The sequence below is a fragment of the Oncorhynchus keta genome, chromosome 29 (assembly GCF_023373465.1).
Source record: "Oncorhynchus keta strain PuntledgeMale-10-30-2019 chromosome 29, Oket_V2, whole genome shotgun sequence".
In the NCBI taxonomy this organism is placed as follows: domain Eukaryota; kingdom Metazoa; phylum Chordata; class Actinopteri; order Salmoniformes; family Salmonidae; genus Oncorhynchus; species Oncorhynchus keta.
The window spans coordinates 29,357,466-29,381,642 of record NC_068449.1 but is presented as its reverse complement, the minus strand read 5'-3'; the positions used below and the strand labels follow the sequence as shown (position 1 = coordinate 29,381,642).

The window sequence follows — 24,177 nt, the reverse complement described above, 5'->3', positions numbered from 1 at the left end:
AATCCTTGAGTGGACCAAACTATTAGAGGATCCAGGGTGTCATGCACCCCAACAATCTCAGGGGAGGGGGCAAAAAGTATGTGAGGATGGCTGGGGGTGGTCTGTCAACACCTGTCTATGTGTTGTCTCCACCCCCCTCCAAGTGTCACCCATTTTCCCCAGTGTATTCATACCTGTCTTCTCTGTTTGTCTGTTGCCAGTTCTTTTTGTCCGTCAAGCCTACCATCATTTTTCCCCTTGCACCTGTCTTTTTCCATAGTTCCCGTTTTCTAGTTTTCCCAGTTTTAACATTTTGCCTGCCCTGACACTGAGCCTGCCTGCTGTTGTGCACCTTGTAAAGCCGCCATGGATTATTGACCTCTGCCTGCCCTGACCTAGAGACTGCCTGCTGTTCAGTACCTTTTGACTCTGATCTGGATTACTGACCTCTGCCTGCCCTTGACCTGTCGTTTTGCCCTGTTTTAGTAATAGACTTGGTTACTTTGACACTGTCTGCATCTGGGTCTTTATCAGTACATTTAGTTAACCTTGCCAGCAGGAAGACCAGTTAGACAAGCTACTTACCCGATTGAAGCCTGAAATGGCTTCTTGGTAGCTAGTTACAGTGACTTCAGAAAGTATTCACACCCCTTGACTTTTTCCACATTTTAATGTGTTACAAAGTGGGATTAAAATGGATTTACATGTCATTTTTGTGTCAATGATCTTCACAAAATACTCTGCACTGTAAAAATGGAAGAACAATTCTAACATTTGTAAAACACTTATGAAAAATGCATTCGGAAGTATTTGGAAAGTATTCAGACCCCTTTGACTTGAAGCACCTTTGGCAGCAATTACAGCCTCGAGTCTTCTTGGGTATGACGCTACAAGCTATTTTCAGGTCTCTCCAGAGTTGTTCGATCGGCTTCAAGTCTGGGCTCTGGCTGGGCCACTCATGAACATTCAGAGACTTGTCCCAAAGCCACTCCTGCGTTGTCTTGTCTGTGTTCTTAGGGTCGTTGTCCTGCTGGAGGGTGAACCTTCGCCCCAGTCTGAGGTCCTGAGTGCTCTGAAGCATGTTTTCATCAAGGAACTCTCTGTACTTTGCTCCATTCATCTTTCCCTCGATCCTGACTAGTCTCCCATTCCCTGCCACTGAAAAACATCCCCACAGCATGATGCTGCCACCACCATGCTTCACCGTAGGGATGATGCCAGGTTTTCTCCAGACATGACACTTGGCATTCAGGCCAAAGAGTTCAATCTTGGTTTCATCAGACCAGATAATCGTATTTCTCATAGTGCATTTTGGCAAACTCCAAGTGGGCTGTCATGTGCCTTTTACTGAGGAGTGGCTTCTGTCTGGCCACTCTACCATAAAGGCCAGATTGGTGGAGTGCTGCAGAGATGGTTGTCCTTCTGGAAGGTTCATCGCCACAGAGGGACCATTGGGTTCTTGGTCACCTCCCTGACCAATGCCCTTCTCCCCCGATTGCTCAGTTTGGCCAGCTCTAGGAAGAGTATTGGTGGGCCCAAACTTCTTCCTTTTAAGAATGATGGAGGCCATTGTGTTCTTGGGTACCTTCAATGCTGCATAAATGTTTTGGTACTCTTTCCCAGATCTGTACCTCGACACAATCCTGTCTCTGAGCTCTACGGACAATTCCTTCGAATTCATGGCTTGGTTTTTGCTCTGACACACTGTCAACTGTGGGACCTTATATAGACAGGTGTGTGTACTCTACCTACAGTACATGTACATATTACATCAATTACCTCGACTAACCGGTGCCCCCGCACATTGACTATGTACCGGTGCACCCTGTATATAGCCTCACTATTGTTATTTTACTGCTACTGTTGAATTATTTGTTACTTGTATTTTTACTTTTTTTTTTTTACTTAACTCTTATTTTTCTTAAAACTGCATTGTTGGTGAAGGGCTTGTAAGTAAGCATTTCACTGTAAGGTCGACACCTGTTGTATTCTGCGCATGTGACAAATACAATTTGATTTGATTTGTGTGTCTTTCCAAATCATGTCCAATCAATTGAATTTACCACAGGTGGACTCCAATCAAGTTGTAGAAACATCTCAAGTATGATCAATGGAAACAGGATGCACCTGAGCTCAATTACGAGTCACATAGAAAATGGTCTGAATACTTATGTAAATGACATATTTCTGTTTCATTTTTAATACATTTGCAAAAAATGTTGAAAAACCTGTTTTCGCTTTGTCATTATGGAGTATTGTGTGTAGATTGATGAGGAACATTTTTGAAAAAGGGAAGGGGTCTGAATACCTTCCGAATGCCCTGTCTTAATTATATAAGTATTCAACCTCCAGAGTCAATACATTAGAATCACCTTTGAAAGCTAATACAGCTGTAAGTTTTTTCACGTAAGCTTTGCACACCTGGATTGTACAATATTTTCACATAATTAGTTTAATTCTTCAAGCTCTGTCAAGTTGGTTGTCGATTATTGCTAGACAGCCATTTCCATGTCATGCCAAAGATTTTCAAGCTGATGTAAGTCAAAACTGTAACTAGGCCACTCAGTAACATCCAATGGCATCTTGGTAAGCAACTCCAGTGTATATTTAGCCATTTTTTATTTTAGGTTATTGTCCTTCTGAAAGGTGAATTTCTCTCCCCGTGTCTGTTGAAAAGCAGACTGAACCAGGTTTTCCTATAGGATTTGGCCTGTGCTTAGCTCTATTCCGTTTATTTTTATCATAAAAAAAACTCCCTAGTCCTTGCCGATGACAAGCATACCCATAACATGATGCAGCCACCACCGTGCTTGAAAATATGAAGAGTGGTACTCAGTGATGTGTTGAGTTGGTTTTGCCCCAAACATAACTCTTTGTATTCAGGATATAAAGTTAATTTATTTGCCACATTTTTTGCAGTTTTACTTCAGTGCGTTATTTCGAACAGGATGCATGTATTGGAATATTTTAATTCTGTACAGGTTTCCTTCTTTTCACTCTGTCAATTAGGTTAGTATTTTGGAGTAACTACGATGTTGTTGATTCATCCTCAGTTTTCTCCTATCACAGCCATAGAGCTTGCCATATTAAAATGTCCTCAAACCCGGAAATGAGTTACCTCTGGTTCGTTGAGCCATCCCTATGTGGAAAGTTAATGGGGAAAGAATAGGGTTTTGGGATAAACTAAAAAAATAAGGTCTGAGGTTACAGGCTTAGGAGATCTTATACGTTTTGTTCTATGAGATAATATCAGTCAGTTAAACTAATGATGCACTGTCATTTCTCTTCACTTATTTGAGATTTATCTTACCATAATATGGACTTGGTCTTTTACCAAATAGGGCTATCTTTTGTATACCACCCCTACCTTGTCACAACACAACTGATTGGCTGAAACGCATTAAGGAAAGAAATTCCACAAATGAACTTTTAACAAGGCACACCTGTTAATACTTGTTTGGTTATTTCATGATTCCATATGTGTTATTTCATAGTTTAGATGTCTTTACTATTATTCGACAATGTAGAAAATAGTAGAAATAAATAGTAGAAATTAAGAAAACCCTTAAATGAGTAGGTGTGTCCACATTTTTGACTGGTACTGTATGTATTTTAAAAAGGGCACAAAAAGTACATAAAGGCTCCATAATTCATAAAGGTCTGTTAAGACATGAAGGTCAGTCAATGTGGAAAATTTCAAGAACTTTGAAAGTTTCTTCAAGTGGAGTCGCAAAAAACCATCAAGCACTATGATGAAACGGGCTCTCATGACCGCCACAGGAAAGGAAGACCCAGAGTTACCTCTGCTGCAGAGGATAAGTTCATTAGAGTTACCAGCCTCAGAAATTGCAGCCCAAATAAATGCTTCACAGAATTCAAGTAACAGACACATGTCAACATCAACTGTTCAGAGGAGACTGCAAAGAAACCACTACTAAATGACACCAATAATAAGAAGAGACTTGCTTGGGCAAAAAAACACAAGCAATGGACATTAGATCAGTGGAAATCTGTCCTTTGGTCTGATGAGTCAAAATTTGAGATTTTTGGTTCCAACCGCCGTGTCTTTGTGAGACGCAGAGTAGGTAAACGGATGATCTCCGCATGTGTGGTTCCCACAGTGACACATTGAGGAGGAGGTGTGATGGTGTGGGGGTGCTTTGCCGGTGACACTGTCAGTAAAAAAAATAAAATTCAAGGCACATTTAGCCAGCATGGCTATCACAGCATTCTGCAACAATATGCCATGCAATCTGGTTTGCGCTTAGTGGGATTATCATTTTTTTTCCAACAGGACAATGACCCAACACACATCCAGGCTGTGTAAGGGATATTTGAAGGAGAGTGGGCTCCAAGAAGGAGAATGATGGAGTCCTGCATCAGATGACATGGCCTCGACAATCACCCGACCTCAATCCAATTGAGATGGTTTGGGATGGGTGGAAACCAGAGTGAAGGAAAAGCAGCCAACAAGTGCTCAGCATATGTGGGAACTCCTTCAAGACTGTTGGAAAAGCATTCCAGGTGAAGCTGGTTGAGAGAATGCCAAGAGTGTTCAAAGCTGTCATCAAGGCAAAGGGTGGCTACTTTGAAGAATCTAAAGTATATTTTGATTTGTTTAACATTTTTTGGTTACTACATGATTCCATATGTGTTATTTCATAGTGTTGATTTCTTCACTATTATTCTATAATGTAGGAAATACTAAAAAATAAAGAAAAACCCTTGAATGAGTAGGTGTGTCCAAACTTTGGACTGGTTGTGTATATGCTTGAAAATAAATTAAAAAGTGACGTTCGCTGATGAATATGATCTCAAAGAACAAAACATAGAAGATATCCTAAGCCTGCGTTTACCACAACTTTTTTTCTGCATTTATCCAAAATCCCTACAGAAACGCCATTCATTTCCCCATAGGATTTGTCCAACAAACCATGGCGGAGTTAGTGCCTACAAAAAGACGGCATTGCTATTTCTCTCTATTAGCCTCATGGTGAAATCCCTGAGCGGTTTCCTTCCTCTCCGGCAACTGAGTTAGGAAGGATGCCTGTGTCTTTGTAGAGGCTGCGTGTTTTGATACACCATCCACATTGTAATTGATATCTTCTCCATGCTTAAAGGGAAATTCAATTTCTGCTTTTTTTACCCATCTACCAGTAGGTGCCCTTTGAGAGGCATTGGAAAACCTTCCTGGTCTTTGTGGTTGAATCTGTGTTTCAAATTCACTGCTCGACTAAAGGACCTTACAGATAATTGTATGTTTGGGGTACAGAGATGAGATAGTCATTCAAAAATCATGTTAAACAGTATTATTGCACATGCAACTTATTATGGGACTTGTTTAAGCACATTTGTACTCCTGAACTTATTTTGGCTTTCCATAACAAAGGGGTTGAATTCTTATTGACTCAAAACATTTCAGCTTTTCTTTTTTGAATTAATCTGTAAACATTTCGAAAAACATAATTCCACTTTCACATTATGTGTAAGTGGGCCAGTGACAAAAACATCTACATTTAGTTTGTTTCAAGTTCAGCCTGTAACAAAACAAAATGTCAAAAAAGTCAAGGGGTGTGAATACTTTCTGAAGGCATTGTATGTGGTTGGGATATTAGGAACCTATCTGGACTCGCTAAAGCCAATTTCATAAAATTGCTAAGTGGCTATTATTACAAAAATATATATAATAATTAACGCCTCTGAGATGAGCTATACAATATTGGAGTCCTATTATGTTTCTGAAATTGCTGTATACGGTACATGTCTTAAAGTCCTTTAAACAAAAAGGAACACAACAAGCATCAACGTAAATCATTTCCCATCCATAAACTGATGTTACATCTATTTTACAAAATAGACAGCAGTTGTAATTGCATTGAACCTAACCCTTTGCACATATTGTCATGAACTTGAATGGCTGGCAACCTTTCTCTACAGTTGAAAAAACAGTAAGTATAGAGTCAAATAAGCTATCCGCTTCCAAAGTCATATATTTTATATTGTCATACTATATCAATACAATGTAAGTGTAACAAATTGTACTTTTAAATGACAGACCATTCTTGATTCTGAGGACACTTCCTTTATAGTACTCTAAATCATAAATGACAGACCACGGCTTGAAGGTAATTCAATAGGGACTGGTGCATTGGCACCTGTGGTAGGCCTACTCTCCCTGGTTACAACCACAACAAACAATACGGTCATAACTGTTTGTTCTCAGCTTAAAGCTGGAATCCTTAATGCCGAAACAGCCACATCTATTTGTGATATTACAACAACAAATAAGTTACTGCAAACAACAAACACTGTTTTCCCCTCTGACATAATTGGACTCGAATTAGAAGAGCACAATCTATACTGCAATTTCTTTTACCATGCTGCGCAATGCTCCTCAGCTTGGCAACAAAAACAATAACAGTGGAGGTGGGGCGGCCAGTGGCGCTGTTTCCCCCTACTGCGGATTTCGTTTTTAACAATACATAACCTGATTACAAAAGAACACGGAAACATTAAAACTTCCTTGTTGGGGAGAGCTAAGTGGACTGTCATTTCATATGTGGTTTAAAGATGTGTTCGCTCCCAGGTTTCGGCACCAAATAACTAAATATGAATTTGCTTTCTCCACAGCCTTTTGGACGCCTCTTCTCCCAATTATACACAACACCTTCAACAATTGTGCTTACATTTCACATCTTCTCTATATTAAAGATGTTGAATGTGTTGAATTTTTGTTACATGGTCTTTGGTTTTTGTTAACTTTCTCGAACCAATACAGAATAATACTTTCATCAAGCAAATGACCCCAAATACCTTGCCCTCAGCTGTGGCGATTATTGGCCAGCTCTGCTCGCAGCCAGGCTCAACAGTTCTTTTGTCTCTTTTCTACAGAGCAGGATTTTGTGCGGTCCCAAAGCAGGGTAGACTGATCCTCGTTGGCAGACTTAAATATCAGGTGTTCTCTGTCTTTCCAAAAATGCAGCCCCGCTGCCGACTGGTGAAGGAAGACCAAGTAGCAGCTAGCTAGGGATGAAATTCAACATCTCTTCAAACTATAGAAAGAGAATCAGACACATACAGTCCTCCTGATCATAACCATAAAAAAAAATCCTGAGAGCGATATGCAGACCGGTAAAAGGAAGGAGAGCGTATAAAGCTGGAGGACATTGGTCTTAGAAATGTCTCCTGAAATGAAAGCCTGTCATCTCTTGATTTGGTTTCAGCCCAACCATCCACAGAACCATGGACATCTGAGAGTTTTTGGAGGGTAGGAAAGAAAGAAATAGGGTTGAAAACGAGCAAAAAAAAGAATGTGGTTTATTGATCCATAAAAAAAAGGTCCTTCACTCCATCAATGCTGAGGTCCACTCTGACTGCCCACCAGGGATATAGATGTCCAGCTCATACATGGTCAAATACAATTGAATCCCCAAGGTTCCATAATGACTCCATTCTACCACTTTTTCCCTCAAGTCACAGGTAACAGATCAAGACAAGATCAGTAGATAAGTAGTCTGGGAATGTATGACCTCAAAAGGCCTTGGGGCTGGGATAGACGTTTTTTAAACTACAAGCATTGATGGTGCAGGCTTTAAACGTTGGGTTCTTCTGGCTTTGTTGGTTGTGAATTCAAAGATGCTTTTTTAACACAAAGCAATCTCCCCAAAATGACGTTGAACCAACATGGAATAGATGTTGAATTGACGTCTGTGCCCAGTGGCATAGTTCAGCTAAAAACACCTCAGCTTGACTGCAAACTAAATCATTGTGTTAGACAAAGCAACTAAAGGACAATAATGCTGACAAACGAGGTTTGGGGGCCTAGTATTGACTCCATGCACAGCACAATTTGGATCCTATACAACACAATGCAGATAGATTTCAGCTGAAATGACGATTCAGTCAGTGGTAGCAGATTGGCATTTATTAGGATGACTCGTGTACTGGAGGCATCTCTGCAGGGTAGTCACTTGCTGGCACAGCCACAAAGGCATAAAATCACATTTTTAAAACTAACCTTAACACTAACCTTAACCCCACTGCTAATTTTATGCCTAACCCTACTCTAACATTTAGACTTAAAAGCTCACTTTTTACGAGACATAGCTAATTTTGACTTTGCAGCTGGCCCATTAAGTGTAAATCGCTTAGTGATGCCTCCAGTACAAGATTCATACTAATACACGTCAACGTGCACAGTGGCTGGCTAACACAAAATGCTTTCTTCTTTACCACACAATGACCAAAGTGAATCTGACGATTTTTGTCTTCCAACAAATCATGTTCTAATTACTTAATTTTGTATATAATGATAATTAGAGAAGACATTCATCATTCCATCATTATCCTAAGCCTAATGGTTAAACAATAAACGACCACATACACGTGACCTTGCCATGTCTATTTAAAGTGCGGGGGAATCAACCCAACTCAACCCTAGACCTTAACAGAATAATGACTTTGAGCCTTTATAATGTGAATTGTGCCTATCAACCATGTTATTAATAAAAATGACATTGCTATACACTGATCTGGCTCCATAGCTAATTAGTCTTTACTTTTTAATTTTCCACATCCCCTAAACTTTATTACAATTACCCTATCAATTCATCTCAATAGGCATTTATAATAGAATCTAACACACCTGTGCCTTTTCATTGATTAATGTTGAGAATAGAAAAACTATTGGATAGCCTATATTTGGATAAATATGCAAGCAAGATTTAGTTCTCTATAAGCAAGATTTAGTTCTTTATTTCAAGATGAATATTTGCGTTTGGCATATCAGTTATCGTTAACATTGTGTTCTAAACGTATTACTAACCTTTTATAATGTCTTATAACCTAGTTAAGTTAAACATTTAGTTATTATGAATAGCTTACATTATGAATAGAGCCTACATATGAAATGACTAGGCACAGCTATTATTACATAGTTGTAATAAGCATGTCATTGCCTTGCCAAAACGGACTATAGTTTATAGGCTAGTCCACTACTTAGACTAGATGTCAGTGCCGACTTGTTATGTATAGTTACAGTGCCCTAATACGCAGATATATGTTCACCATTTAGTCTCTCCTGGTCCAAAATCTTCTCTTCCATGCGGTCTCTCTTGGTCCAACATCTTCTCCTCCCATGCGAAGCAAGACTGATTTACAGGGGAAACTGCAGTGTTTCCGAGGCCATACATTCTACACCTGCCCTGCATCTAAACTACATTCCCAGCCCGCGTATCACTGACTCTCTCTGCGCGGGTTGTCACTAGTTGCCAAAGCTACAAAGTCAAAATGTACTAGACTATATCGTAGTAATTCATGAAAACAAAAATGTGCGTTTTGGTATTGACTTATGGTTATGGTTAGGCATACAGTTATCAGTGTGTTTTAGATCAGTGTATAAGGTTAGTGTTAGGTGTAAAGACAGATTTTAAGAAGATTAATTGTAATATATATATATATATATATATATATATATATATATATATATATATATATATATATATATATATATATATATATATATATATATATATATATATATATATAGGCGTGGTTTGTGGCTGTGGTAACTAGTGACGACCCTCTGCGCGCTTTGTGTGCCAACATTTGCTCTGCGTTCCATATCTGGAATGAACGATCCAATGGAGCAAAGTAATGCACGATGGGAGTGGTTCCGTTATGAGGTCACCGTGAGGGTCTGATTGAACAGGGGGCGCAGCAGCAGGCGGAGAGTTGCACTGGATGATGATAAACATGAGAGAGAGAGAGAGAGAGAGAGAGAGAGACACACACACTGAATATGCGATAGCAAGAAACAGTTTATTTCAGTTAGGCTAGTAAAGCGAATCTCGGATAGGAAGGTGACCAGAGGATTGCGCTTCTACGCGAGGGAACATATATGATAGAGCCGTTCTGTTGCAGTTACAGACGAGCTGAACAGGAAGAATTCCCTTGCTTTCTGAGAGCGAGAAGGAGTGACTCTGAGGCAATGATACATAAGAACAGTGAAGAAAGTTTCAATTTCTAAAACAAACTGAAACTCACGACTACAGCGCGGAACACAGAAACCATGCACTCTATCTATATACAGTGTGGGGTAATTGCCGTTTCATGCGCATTTTAACGGATCGTTTTCTTTCCTGGTTTACAAGAACCAGGACAAAAGTTTATCTAACGGAACGTATAACAACATACAGCACAAATCTAGACTGTTTACCGGAACGTTGAGCCTTTTAGAAGAACTGTGGTGTTCTTCGCATTGCATAGCTTAGCTGGTATTTTCTACCTCGCTGGACTGGTGATTTGTGGGTCCGCGGACGGGTTGTGGATATATATATTTTTTCTCCCATGGCCTCTGCCAGGATGTACTTTATAACGAGATGCATTTTAATATCCATGATTTGGAAGAGCAACCGGGCTCTTTTATGTCTGCCGTGTGATGAATCTAAATGCGAGGAGCCAAAGCATTGCTCTGGCGCCGTGGTGCTCGGTATCTGCGGCTGCTGCTCCGTCTGCGCCAAACAGAAAAACGAGAGCTGCGGTGGTGTCTACGGTCTGTACGGGACTTGTGACCGGGGGCTCCGGTGCGTGATCAGACCGCCGCTGAATGGTGGATCCATCACGCAGTATGAAGTCGGAGTCTGTGAAGGTTTGTATTCTATTTACACTGTTTCACCATAACGAATACGGCTTATGCTCTGCATAAAAGTTCAAACAAAACACATGTCCATTGTACAAAGATGTTCCACTTTGGCTATGCATGGCTATCACATCAAAATCACATGTATAGTCTAGTCTAAAATGCATCATATGGAAGTAATTAAAATTTGTTGAAAATAATAGCAATAGGCAATGTTTGCTCTATTAGGCTGCTAGTTAACCTATTATACAATATGCCTAATAATGTTAGACTGGCTAATAATAATGATGAATCGATTATTATTGTGTAGCAGTAGCCTACATACTATGAAGTTATTCCTATTTCAAAAGTGAATGATGTGGCTTTCACGCTGTTTTCATTTCTACAGTCAAAGTAGAGCTACATAACTTGTAGCTGCATAAACATGTCTGTCCATGCTGCTGGTCTGGCGGTGTGGTGGGGGTTTGGAATAAGAGCCTGATTGAGCAAGCGAGCTGGTTAATGTGTTTGCAGGATGTCGGTTTTCCATTTCTTTCGGGTAATGCTAACGGGTTTCGTGCTGTTTTTGGACGCAGTGCCAGCCCCTCTTTCCGCTGAGGCTGGTTGGTTTTTCAATGGAATGTCTGCTATGCAACTCAATTTACGCGTCAGCGCCGTTTATTTTACATCGCCCCGAACGAATAGGACATTAACTGTCTGCTAATACCTGGAATCACAGGTGTCGCCTATTATCAAAGACAGTACAGTATGAAGATAGGAATAAACTGATTATCCAATAGTAATCCCCGATCACACTTGTAGGCAATATGAAGATAGGAATAAACTGATTATCCAATAGAAATCCCCGATCACACTTGTCGGCAATGCCATGGCGACGTTGGCAAGCTAAGCTCAAGCGCAGAAAAACGTCATCGCTTGTAACGTTTGTCTCGCGCCTGACTGCGCGTGTGCAGGCCGTCAAATCAAAGTAATTCCTTCGATATAAAGTAGTTTTAGACGAAAATGAAAACCTAACAGTTTGTCACTTTTACGAGTTTAGAGTAATAAAATGTTCAGCTACTTAAGACATTGACTGGAATGTAGGCTGTTCTTTAGATTTCGTGAAAATGTACAACTAAGGAATAACTTTTCACTTCTCTTATTGACATCTCAAACCCCAATCCCCGGCCTGGTCTGTTTGGTCTGTTTCACAAGCTTTCCCGGAAGTCTTGCGATGTCGCGCCTCGGTTTAGAAACTCTGCTATATTATCCTTTGTGGCCATGTCGGAATTCGTGGTAAAATGCCAACATCAGGGTTACCCAACTGACGGCCCGCGGGCCGAATTTGGCCCGTTGGTGGTTTTATTTAGACCCCAAGTTTGAAATAAAATACATTTTTTGTTTCATTGTTGGACATAAGAGACTGTAAAAACAGCAATAAATCAGCTCCAAGTGATTTTTATTTAAGAAATCTGTCTACGAATGTAAGCAAGGTTTGAAATCATTATGTTTTATGCTAACATTATACTGTATCTGTTTAGGCTTCTTGCGGTCAATTTGCAGTCTACAAATGATTTCAAATTGTGTTCCGGCCCACGGACCAACCGCTCAATAACGAATTGGCCTGCGGCTGAATCTAATTGATGATCCCTGGCCTACATTTACCTTTTTTAGTAATTTCACTAGTGAAATGTTGATGAAGGGGCTGGAGTCCTTGAACATTGCAGAAATAAACAATCTGACAGCTTTTGATTTAATATTAAATTCCTTTGACATGGGAGAATAGTTCAATAATTGTTTTGTATTTTCTTCAAGCTTCAATCCCCAGTCCCTTCCACATTTAAAGGCTGCAGTCCAAACAATTGAAAGACACACATCAAATTAAGTGGCCACTTCTGATGATGTATCCTGATGTCTGACGAGTATACACTTGCAGGGCAAAGGAAAGAATGATTTTTAAACGGACCGCCCATGCCCGGAAATTTTTTACTTACACTTACTTGTAATGTTGACTTCTCCATTGATGTTGTTTTTAAGTTTTGGCTGACTTTTCTTAGCGGATGAACAATCATCGCGAATTGAATTCTGTGGAGTTTCAGGCCCGGAATGAACATAATTGTACACTCGCAAAATTCGACTGAAAACGAGGGCTGAGGGGCTTACCTTGCAAACTTCCCTTGCTTGGCTAACCATTTGAACCGCCCTCCGAGATGGGGATGGGGATTCCCCCAAGGGCATAAGGAGGGTAAGTGGACGAGGGTGTCTTTATTGAGTTTGAACTGAAGTTTGAACCGAAGCCATTGAATCCAGTGGAGGCTGCTGAGAGAAGGAGGGCTCATAATAATGTCTGGAATGGAGTCAATGGAGTGGTATCAACCACATCAAAGACGTGGTTTACATGTGTTTAATACCATTCCATTGACTCCATTCCAGCCATTATTATGGGCCGTCCTCCCCTCAGCAGTCTCCACCGATAGAATCCCAGTGGAGAGGAAAACGGATTAATATAATGAATGCTTTTAAAGCCAATGTGATATCTGTTACAGTATGTCTCATTCTAAAGGCGCTGACAGACTGTGCCGTGGACGGGGTTACCCATTCATTTTCAGTGAAGCCTAGGCGGGGGGCGAAATTCTATCTAGGCGGACAGCCCGAGTGGTCAGTTGTGCTCCTGCTTGTGGAAAACGCTCAGCTGAGGCAGAGAAAATAGGATTCTGCAATGCGAGAGGGATAACTGGGCCAAAAATTAGTATTTTCCAGCAGGTGGCGATTTTTTGGCAAGGAGGTTTTGTGTGGAGGTCAATGAGAGAGTGTCAAATTTGGTAAAAAAATAAATTGAATGGATAATTTGCTATGTGTGACTTATTTAATATAATATAATAATATATGCCATTTAGCAGACGCTTTTATCCAAAGCGACTTACAGTCATGTGTGCATACATTCTACGTATGGGTGGTCCTGGGAATTGAACCCACTACCCTGGCGTTACAAGCGCCATGCTCTACCAACTGAGCTACAGAAGGACCACATTTGACCGAATAGAAGTTTCTCAATGATTAGGTTGTTACGAGTGTACTGATAGAAGTAAGACACAAAACATCCCGGCAACTGTTGTTCACATGCGTATTTGCCCTCTCATTGGCTAGAATGGTCCCACCTGATCTTGCCTCCTCCCGTCTGGCCTCTATTTTCAAAGACATTTCTTTTCATTGTTTTCAAAGATGGCGCCAACAGACTTCGTAGCTCTGCTTTTAGCTCCTAAGCACAAGCATTTTGCTACACCTGCAATAAACATCTGATAAGTATGTGTATGTAACCAATCAAATGTGATTTGATTTGATTTAGAGTATCTGGTCAATATAACAGATTATCTGTGATTCTGCTCTATTATTTGTTGTTGACCAATCACTGTCAAAAAAAAAAACCGGAGCCCGTGAGTGGTGATACAGAAGGACCAGCTAACTTGTCCACTAGCTAGCTGGCTAACACCAGTCACATTTAACAATTAGAATCATAGTTTTCTAACCCATTTTTGGATTAATACTTTCTGTTGCATGTAAGTATGTTTTTATGCATGCTTATGTTGTTATAGCGTTAATTTATTGGCAATTTGATAAAGTTTGTTTATTTCGTTGCTATGTTCACCGGCGGCTGTCGCATAGACTGTGGGCTGTCCTCCTCGTATGTGAAGGCACTAGCCGCTTTTACTAGAGAGACAAGTTTGTACTCGGCCGGGTACTTTACGATATTCTGCTGGATGTCTGAAAAGCGCTTAAATACTTAAATGAAATGAACCCTTTACACTCGTGGGAAGTGACCTATATGGATAGGGCCAAAATGAAATGTTTATAACAGAAGAAATATGAGAAGCATATGCATAACCATGGTAGCAATTGAAAGGGAACAATTTGGAGATTATGGGGAAATTATCCGAGCAAAACTGAGGACACAACAGTTCACCTGACACAAGACTGAATCCAAACATTACACTGTGGATTTTATGTGCATTTGACATTTACTGTACTTTTGGCAGCATTTGTCGATAACGAAATCTGAAAATAATCTGTATACATTCAGTAACATAATAATATTCATGGGAAATGTGGGGTAGGTGCAACATAAGACAACAAAATGACAAGGGTGTGAGTAAGCGGTCTAACTGGAGTCTCCAAGTGGCCAAATCAAATCAAATAAAATGTTATTTGTCACATACACATGGTTAGCAGATGTTAATGTGAGTGTAGCGAAATGCTTGTGCTTCTAGTTCCCACAATGCAGTAATAACCAACGAGTAATCTAGCTAACAATTCCAAAACTACTACCTTATACACACAAGTGTAAAGGAATAAAGAATATGTACATAAAGATATATGAATGAGTGATGGTACAGAGCGGCATAAGCAAGATGCAGTAGATGGTATCGAGTACAGTATATACATATGAGATGAGTATGTAAACAAAGTGGCATAGTTCAAAGTGGCTAGTGATACATATATTACATGAAGATGCAGTAGATGATATAGAGTACAGTATATACGTATACATATGAGATAAATAATGTAGGGTAAGTAAACATTATATTAAGTAGCATTGTTTAAAGTGGCTAGTGATATATTTGACATCAATTCCCATCAATTCCCATTATTAAAGTGGCTGGAGTTGAGTCAGTGTGTTGGCAGCAGCCACTCAATGTTAGTGGTGGCTGTTTAACAGTCTGATGGCCTTGAGATAGAAGCTGTTTTTCAGTCTCTCAGTCCCAGCTTTGATGCACCTGTACTGACCTCACCTTCTGGATGATAGCGGGGTAAACAGGCAGTGGCTCGTGTGGTTGTTGTCCTTGATGATCTTTATGGCCTTCCTGTGACATCGGGTGGTGTAGATGTCCTGGAGGGCAGGTAGTTTGCCCCCCCCCGGTGATGCGTTGTGCAGACCTCACTACCCTCTGGAGAGCCTTAAGGTTGTGGGCGGAGCAGTTGCCGTACCAGGCGGTGATACAGCCCGACAGGATGTTCTCGATTGTGCATCTGTAGAAGTTTGTGAGTGCTTTTGGTGACAAGCCGAATTTCTTCAGCCTCCTGAGATTGCATCGTCTGTGGACCTATTTGGGCGGTAAGCAAATTGGAGTGGGTCTGGGATGTCAGGTAGGGTGGAGGTGATATGGTCCTTGACTAGTCTCTCAAAGCACTTCATGATGACGGAGGTGAGTGCTACGGGGCGGTAGTCGTTTAGCTCAGTTACCTTAGCTTTCTTGGGAACAGGAACAATGGTGGCCCTCTTGAAGCATGTGGGAACAGCAGACTGGGATAGGGATCGATTGAATATGTCTGTAAACACACCAGCCAGCTGGTCTGCGCATGCTCTGAGGACGCGGCTGGGGATGCCGTCTGGGCCTGCAGCCCTGCGAGAGTTAACACGTTTAAATGTTTTACTCACCTCGGCTGCAGTGAAGGAGAGTCCGCATGTTTTGGTTGCGGGGCCGTGTCAGTGGCACTGAATTGTCCTCAAAGTGGGCAAAAAAGTTATTTAGTCTGCCTGGGAGCAAGGCATCCTGGTCCGTGAATGGGCTGGTTTTCTTTTTGTAATCCGTGATTGACTGTAGACCCTGCCACATGCCTCTTGTGTCTGAGCCGTTGAATTGTGATTCTACTTTGTCTCTATACTGACGCTTAGCTTGTTTGATTGCCTTGCAGATGGAATAGCTACACTGTTTGTATTCGGTCATGTTTCCGGTCACCTCGCCCTGATTAAAAGTAGTGGTTCGCGCTTTCAGTTTCACTCGAATGCTGCCATCACTCCACGGTTTCTGGTTTGGGAACGTTTTAATCGTTGCTATGGGAACGACATCTTCAACGCACGTTCTAATGAACTCGCTCACCGAATCAGCGTATTCATCAATGTTGTTGTCTGACGCAATACGAAACATATCCCAGTCCACGTGATGGAAGCAGTCTTGGAGCGTGGAATCAGATTGGTCGGACCAGCGTTGAACAGACCTCAGCGTGGGTGCTTCTTGTTTTAGCTTCACACCTCTCCAAAGTGCACAAAGTTAGTAAATCATTTCAGTCCACTTTTTTGACTCAAGGTCCTTTTTTGAGGTCTCCTAGCTGTGCCATTAATAAATATTCTTTGGGATCAGTGTCCCTTCCACAGGACGGTTGAGCTAACATAGGCTTATGCGATTAGCATGAGGTTGTAAGTAACAAGAACATTTTCCAGGACAGAGACATATCAGATACTGGCAGAAAGCTTAAATGATTGTTAATCTTACTGCACTGTCCAATTTACAGTCGCTATTACAGTGAAAGAATACCATGATATTGTTTGAGGAGAGTGTACAATTTTTAACATGAAAAGTCTTGATACAACATTTTGAACAGAAATGCAATGGTTCATTGGATCAGTCTTAAACGTTTCACACACACTGATGCCATCTGGTGGCCAAAATCTAAATTCCATCTGGGATGGAATAATACATTATGGTCTTTCTCTTGCATTTCAAAGATGATGGTACAAAAAAATACAAAATAATGTTTTTTTTTTCTTTGTATTATCTTTTACCAGATATATTATGTTATATTCTAATACATTCCTTTCACATTTCCATAAATGTCAAAGTGTTTCCTTTCAAATGGTACCAATAATATGCATATCCTTTCTTCAGGGCCTGAGCCACAGGCAGTTCGATTTGGGAATGTCACTTTAGGGCGAAAATTGAGAAAAAGGGGCGAATCCTTAAGAAGTTTTTAAGGAACTGAAGCAAGCACACTTATATTTGTTAGTTTGGAACTCAGCCCTACATCCCAACCATCACACAAGTACTGTTTTTGTTTTGTCACGGCCGTCGTTGAAGGAAGACCAAAGCTCAGCGTGGTGAGCGTACATGATCCTTTATTTTGGAATGATGCCAACAAAACAAGAAACAATACAAAAACGACTGTGAAGCTTATGAGGGCTAAGTGCCACAAACACAAGTCAACTACCCACAACGAAGGAGGGAAAAAGGGCTACCTAAGTACGATTCTCAATCAGAGACAACGATAGACAGCTGTCCCTGATTGAGAACCATACCTGGCCAAAGCAGAAATAAAGAAACATAGAATACAAAACATAGAATGCCCACCTCACATCACACCCTGACCTAACCAAATAGAGATATAAAATGGCTCTCAAAGGTCAGGGCGTGACATGTTTACTCAATCTAAAAACTGTCCATTATTAAAGATATCCTCTGGAACTTTGTCGACTAGTAAGTATTTTCTAAACCTCCCGCTTTGGGCTAGATGTATCATTTTGTAGTTCATACATGCGTATTCTTTAGGCAGAATTACTATCTTACCTCAACTAACCACTAAATCCCTAGTTTGAAAGCGACTGTTTTCTGGAACCTGTGCGGCGCCATTTTCCCCTACATTTTCCCCATGTGGGCCAGCCCCCTAGCAATTTGAGTTTCAGCCCCTTGTCATTTGAGTGACAGCTAGCAAACACGCAGCAGAAATAAAGAGAGCAATGACGTGGTGCACATATCTGTACATATTTGACCTAGTACGCAATTTTCGAGGACCACATTTGGCTCGTGAGCACTACTTTCAGATCTACTGGCTAAAAAGTATGCAATAGTACCGGAGAATCCTCTTTAATCGCAATCTGGGTCAGGTGGTATAATTTTAAAGCTTTTACTGCCAACGTGACTAGCTAAGTTTTAAAATATGATCTTGCGGTAAGTCACTTCAGAGAAACAGATAGTCATTTTGGTAGGCAAAGTATGGATTCATGAGGGCATTGAGGTGCGTGTTCCGCTGCAAAATATCTTCACAATACGACAAACAGGCTATTTTTGTTCAGAACAACCCAGGGTAGGAAGTTATGTCGTTCTTTTAACTGTACATCAAACTTAGTGATCATAAACGTGGACACTATAAATTACATGAGTTTTATAATATGGAAATGTGTAGTGCACATACAAATCCCCTACAAAGCTGTAAAGCTGAAACCATTGAGGTCTAACTTCACGTATAGCATGTAACTGTACAGCCACTACATTCCAATTTAGGTGCTTATCAGTCACCAAATCTGCCATTTTCAACTCGTATACAGGTTGTTAGTGTAAAGGGCTACTCAGGCTTTATTTAACCAAATGAATCAAATGAGATTCATAGCCTACTGCTCAAAGATATGAAAGCTTTTCCAATATATGACAATATCTGTGTGGAGAAAGACAACCCCTGACATTATTTACCCTATATGCAGCCTTACTGTAGACACAAACAGAGCCTTAGAGGACGCCACAGAGAGAGACACAAGGAGTCGGGTTTCAACAGGGGTGGCCATTAATGGAAACATGTTGATGAGAGTCTGATATGTTTGGCCAGTAAGTAGTCTCTCAGGTGGGTAATGTCTAATGCAAGGCATGTGGAACAAAAAAAAGCAAAGGTCTCCTGGAGGGTTGAACCAGATCAAAGCATGGAACGCCAGTTACACCACCACTACAGAGCATGACCTTCGCCCCACCCGCACACTCCCCACGTCCAACCTTCGATGTTCCCCGTTCCCTACAGGGCCTTTCCCCAACATATTAGAGCTATAGTCACCCCCACCTCCAAACCCTAATGTTCCCTTAGCTGTCCCCAGAGACCTTAATATTCACCTGGCTCATCAGAGCCCAAGTAGTCACCATGCGCTGACATGCCTGCTGCTGTTCATAGTGTCACAGAGGCAGAGCACACAATGGGTCATGCCTCATGACAGGTAATGTCGGCTGTAATGACTCATGATGAATGATGATGAGTGTCACAACGACACAGGCAGAGTGCGGGCCTTTGTTGGTGTAGCAAAAGGGCCTCTGCTCCGCCATACCTGAGGCACTTCAGTCAGATACTGTTACTGTCGGAGAGCTTCTCCCTTTACACAAAGGGTCAGATGAAATGAATGCCTTTTAGCCCCTAAACTTATATCCAGGCAGTCCTGGGCAGGTGTTCAAACGAATCCGATCACATTTCAAAACCAACAGGTCATATCAGCCAGAGCCAGGAATTCTCACTGATCACTCTCACTTCGGACAATCACACTGGGTATATAAGTGGCTTACCCCAAGCTCACCTCCATCAGATCCTCAGAACGGTGCCTGGCTAATGGGATAACGTGGAACAAAGAGCGCCAGGAGACTGAAGGCTCTGGGGCTTCAGGGTCGTCCTAGTGGGGATGTTGGCCCTGCTGTGGATGCTATGTATTTTTCTGTTCCAGTTCCCCAGTTAGTGCCGTTGGATGGTCTGGGTTTCAGGGGACATTAGCTGCACTCAGGAGCTCTCTGACACAGAAGTTACATTACCGCTCAGGCAGGCAGGCAGCTCCAAGTTTCAGGCCAAATACCGCCTCAAGGCTCTCATCCTTTACAACACACTGACTGTCTGACATCCAATCTGTCATTTCTATTTCTACATCATTTTGCTGTTGTATAGTTTGACAGCCATGTGAGAGATAAACAACTGCAGTGATCATTATTATCTGATTTTGAACAGTATCACACTACCAGACACAAGTGTTTGTAGTCAGTAGTTTACAAGGTTTTTGAAGTATGTAGATGGAATAATAATCGCTCATGCATATGTATGTACGTATGTATGTCTCAATGAATTACTTTATACATCATTCACAGAATGATTAGAGGAAGGAAGGAGAGCTTCCTATTCACTTGGGCCGATTAAAGAGGAAATTGAGGTAAACAATAGGTTCTACCTTATCCTTGATGTTAACCATATTGGAAGTAATTGATTACATGCACTAGTTGTTTAGAGTCTGAATGGTCTGTCTCATAGGAATAGCTCCCAGGTCTACCAGGGGGCATTATGCAAATATAAGGCTAAAAATTGTGTAATGCTAACATAATATAGTATTTAGAAAACACTTTTATACAAATAAATATAATGAGTGCATAACATTTTAGTGTATGTGTCCCCAGTGGGAATCGAACCCATGACCCTGGCGTTTCTAGCACGACCTACCCCTACCCTCAGTGGGCTTACACAATAGGGTCTTCTTGGGGTGTCTGTCACTGAACACGAAGCCATCATCTGGCCCCAAATGGCAAAGCTATAGCTGTGAATGACTTTGAAGTGACACTGTTCTTAAAAAGTACGCCATGAATCCCAAGCATGGAGTTCCTCGCACACCATGGTGTCACAGTACACCATTGTCACATTGTTTGAGTGGCTCTCAAGGAGTAATAGTCCAAATTAACCAGAAGACAATGAGTGCAATTCTAGGAATGGTTAAGTAATGATCATAACCGAATGAGGCTGTATGGCAAAATTACTAGTTGATCTTGGTTATGAACTCATCTAAAGATTATTAATCAAAATTGGACTGCGGTCAACACAAGATTCATTGCATCAGTGCTTTTCAAATCTAAATTAAAGTCCCTCCATTGATGCCCAACAGCGGTGTTGATCAAATGTTGATGTGAAATTAAATGTCACTGAGATAAGACCAGAGCCGTGTTACGATGCTAGAAAAACACATTTCAATGTGTGCCGTGCAATATGGCTGGCTCTGGCTGGCTCCCTTGTTTCTCAAATGGTAATGTGGCCAAATGAAATTGGTTTCTTTCTACATAGAAATGTCTTCTGTCTTCTGTCAAGAAGAAGGTTAAAAACTTGAGAGGAACTAGGACACATCCTCTTCCTCTTTTCGCTTGGCTCACAGAAGCAGATCTGAATGTTAGTGACGCTGCCTGCTTGTCAGACTTATGCCAAATAATTTAGTGCGTTAAAAAACAACATTACATCATTCTGAGTGACAAAAAAAACAGGAAGTCCATACAACAGAGATTCTAACAATAGGATAGAATGTTCTATATTTTTGGTGTGTTCTGTTGCTGTTCAGCATTCCCCTATAGCCTATCTACACAAGCTACATGCATGTTTTACTGTAGCATGAGGGCTGGGGAGGAATAATAAAAAATAATATATTTCCTTAGCTCACACCCTCGTCTAAGGCGACGTGCATAGTTTACATTTTTACTTAGTGATGTTAGCCATTTCTGCAGCTGGATATTTACAGAATGAGATGAGCTGCAGTTCCACGGAGGTCCATTCTCAAGGGCTTCCTGTTGGACAGGCATCGACTTGGGACTTCCTGACAGTGTTTAAAGGTGCACTTCACATAAATGGTACACCATAGTGCTACCAATGCCTATTAAAAAAGGGAAGACAATAACCACCATTACTGAAACTGACATTTCAGTATTTTCAGTGATAAAGATTTCCATCAGGGTTATTTGTCAAACATTATTAGCACATGATAAACAATACCGTACCCAGAGTGCACCTGGAGCATGTACTGTAACAATGACTCTCCTCATTAGTGTTGTGCTCAGAACATAGGTGTCACTTCACATTTGCAGGCATCTATTGATAGTGGAACTAAACTACTTTTCTCTGTTCTATATGTCTCAAATGTTCTCTCTTTCAACCACTGGCAATGACATCCATCCATCTAAAAATCCATCTAAAACTCAAAGACACAATCTGTCATTTTAATAGCCTGACCCTGCTACTTTGTTTGGTAAGATGAGGGATGGGGCTGTGGAAATTAAACCACTCTCAAATTCTCCACCATCTCAGATTGATAATCCTGCAGCAACAGGAAATGTGAATTATTATGTGGATTATAATTAATGGACATTTTTTGTAAGGGAATATTAAGTCTGACAATTCAAAGTGGAAATTACAAACTTCAGAAGCCTTTTTTAAACATCAAATACACTACAAGCATTTACTTTCTTGCATTGCAGAAAAGTTCTCCTGCAACATGGTGATCAAATTAAGATCCTATATCTGTAGGCACAGAGGGGACGTGAACCACCCAACCTAAATCAATCCCAGATGCCTCATTTTCTCTTACACCCTCCAGTCATTCACTTGACTGATTTATGAGTAGATTTCAATGCAATAAAATATTGTTTCTACTTTCCAATCACTATAATGTGATTTTGGGAATAACACTGTGCGATAACACTTAGAGAGAAATGAAGACACTTAATTGAGTGACGCCACAGGCCATGACATGCTCACCAGCTCAAATAAGATCCCGACACTCAATGGTGAGACAACCCTTTAACACCTTTGCCCAAAGATGGATGTGACTGCCGCCAAGGCGGATTTTGTGCCCCAGTGTCTTTCTGATGCTCCCACAAATAGGGCCAGTGAAGGCTGGATTCAATTTGTTGAGAACACAGATTATTGTCTGTAGTGAGTGAAGACAAGCGGAAATGTGTACCTTTTCCACCACTGCCTCCTCCTTATCACGTTCCTCCTCTTTGTCCCTGAAGTCCCTCGAACAGACGTGGGTTCAAATACTATTAAACATCATTTCAAATACTTTATCTGGGCTTTATTGAGATTGCCTGGCATAAATGGAACCAATAGAATAGTCACAAAATGGCAACCACCTGGCACTCCAGGCAGACTAGAGAAAATGCTAAAAGTATTGGAACAATTTCAAATAGTATTTGAACCCAGGTCTGCCATCAACTGGCAGTCTGTCCTCAAGGGACAGACTACCATATAACTTCCAAGCCTGGATAGTGGATATCGTTTAGGGCCAGAAGTAGAGATGAAAGGGTTAGGGTTGTCTGGCAGGACTAAAGAAGATATAAAAGTTAGGTTAGAAACCCAAGCGAGCGAATCACACACAAAGCCTCAGGACAGGAAGAGCACAGCAGCTTCTGTAGCTAAATCCATGAAAATTACATATTATTTTCCTAAAGGCAAAAAAACTTTTTTATTTTTGCTTTAATGTTGCATCATTTTGTCTCACAAAGACAGTTATTTAATTCCCCTCTCCTACTCAACATACTGTACATTTAAAAGTGTTACCCAGTGTAGTCAAAAATGTGATTTTCCTGTTTTTATATATATTTCCACACAATGAGGTTGGAATAATACTGGGAAATTGTAAAAATTATGGTAATGCCCTTTTAGTGGCCAAGCTGTTTGAAAAGACCGCCTGCAATTTTAGCCTGTTAAGGTGGGATGGAGTTTTGGCCTACCTGGAGAAATCACCAGGTGGTAATTTAGTTGATAGACCAAGTAGAAACAGAGTTCTTAACCTTTTTGCCAATAAGAGCTAGTTTTCCCCTCAGACCACTCTCAGACAGTCATAACAAAACTTTTGCTTGAGAAATTGCTCATTGCCAAGAAGCTCTTTGTGTTTCTTTTTTACAATTTTAATTGAAAACAATTACAGTAAGGTACTTACTTTTTACCCAGAAATGATTTGAAATTGAGATAAAAATGGCTGCATTGGGCCTTTAAGTGTTTGAATTATCTTTCCTCTTGAGTAATTAAAACACTGAACCAAAAGATAAACGCAACATGTAGTGTTGTTTCATGAGCTGAAATAAAACATCCCAGAAATTGGCCATATGCACAACAAGCTTATTTCTATAAAATTGTTTTGAGCAAATTTGTTTACATCCCTGTTAGTGAGCATTTCTCCATTGCCAAAATAATCTATCCAATAATCTATCCAATATGTAACTTTTTGGGCGACCCGACCAAATTCACCTAGAAATGTGAGTTAT

General features: G+C 40.7%; 1 protein-coding gene across 2 annotated transcripts in view; it reads left to right on the top strand.

Moving 5' to 3' along the window:
- The first annotated feature begins 9,655 nt into the window (after positions 1–9,655).
- LOC118362683 (cysteine-rich motor neuron 1 protein) overlaps positions 9,656–24,177 on the top strand; it is a 127,924-nt gene continuing 113,402 nt past the window's right edge. Inside the window, exon 1 of one of the 2 annotated variants that reach the window (XM_035743223.2) lies at positions 9,656–10,627. In XM_035743223.2, the coding sequence (XP_035599116.1) occupies positions 10,327–10,627 (301 nt within the window). In that variant the 5' untranslated portion in view covers positions 9,656–10,326. The remainder of the gene's footprint in view (positions 10,628–24,177) is intronic. The other variant, XM_035743222.2, reaches the window with a different exon arrangement.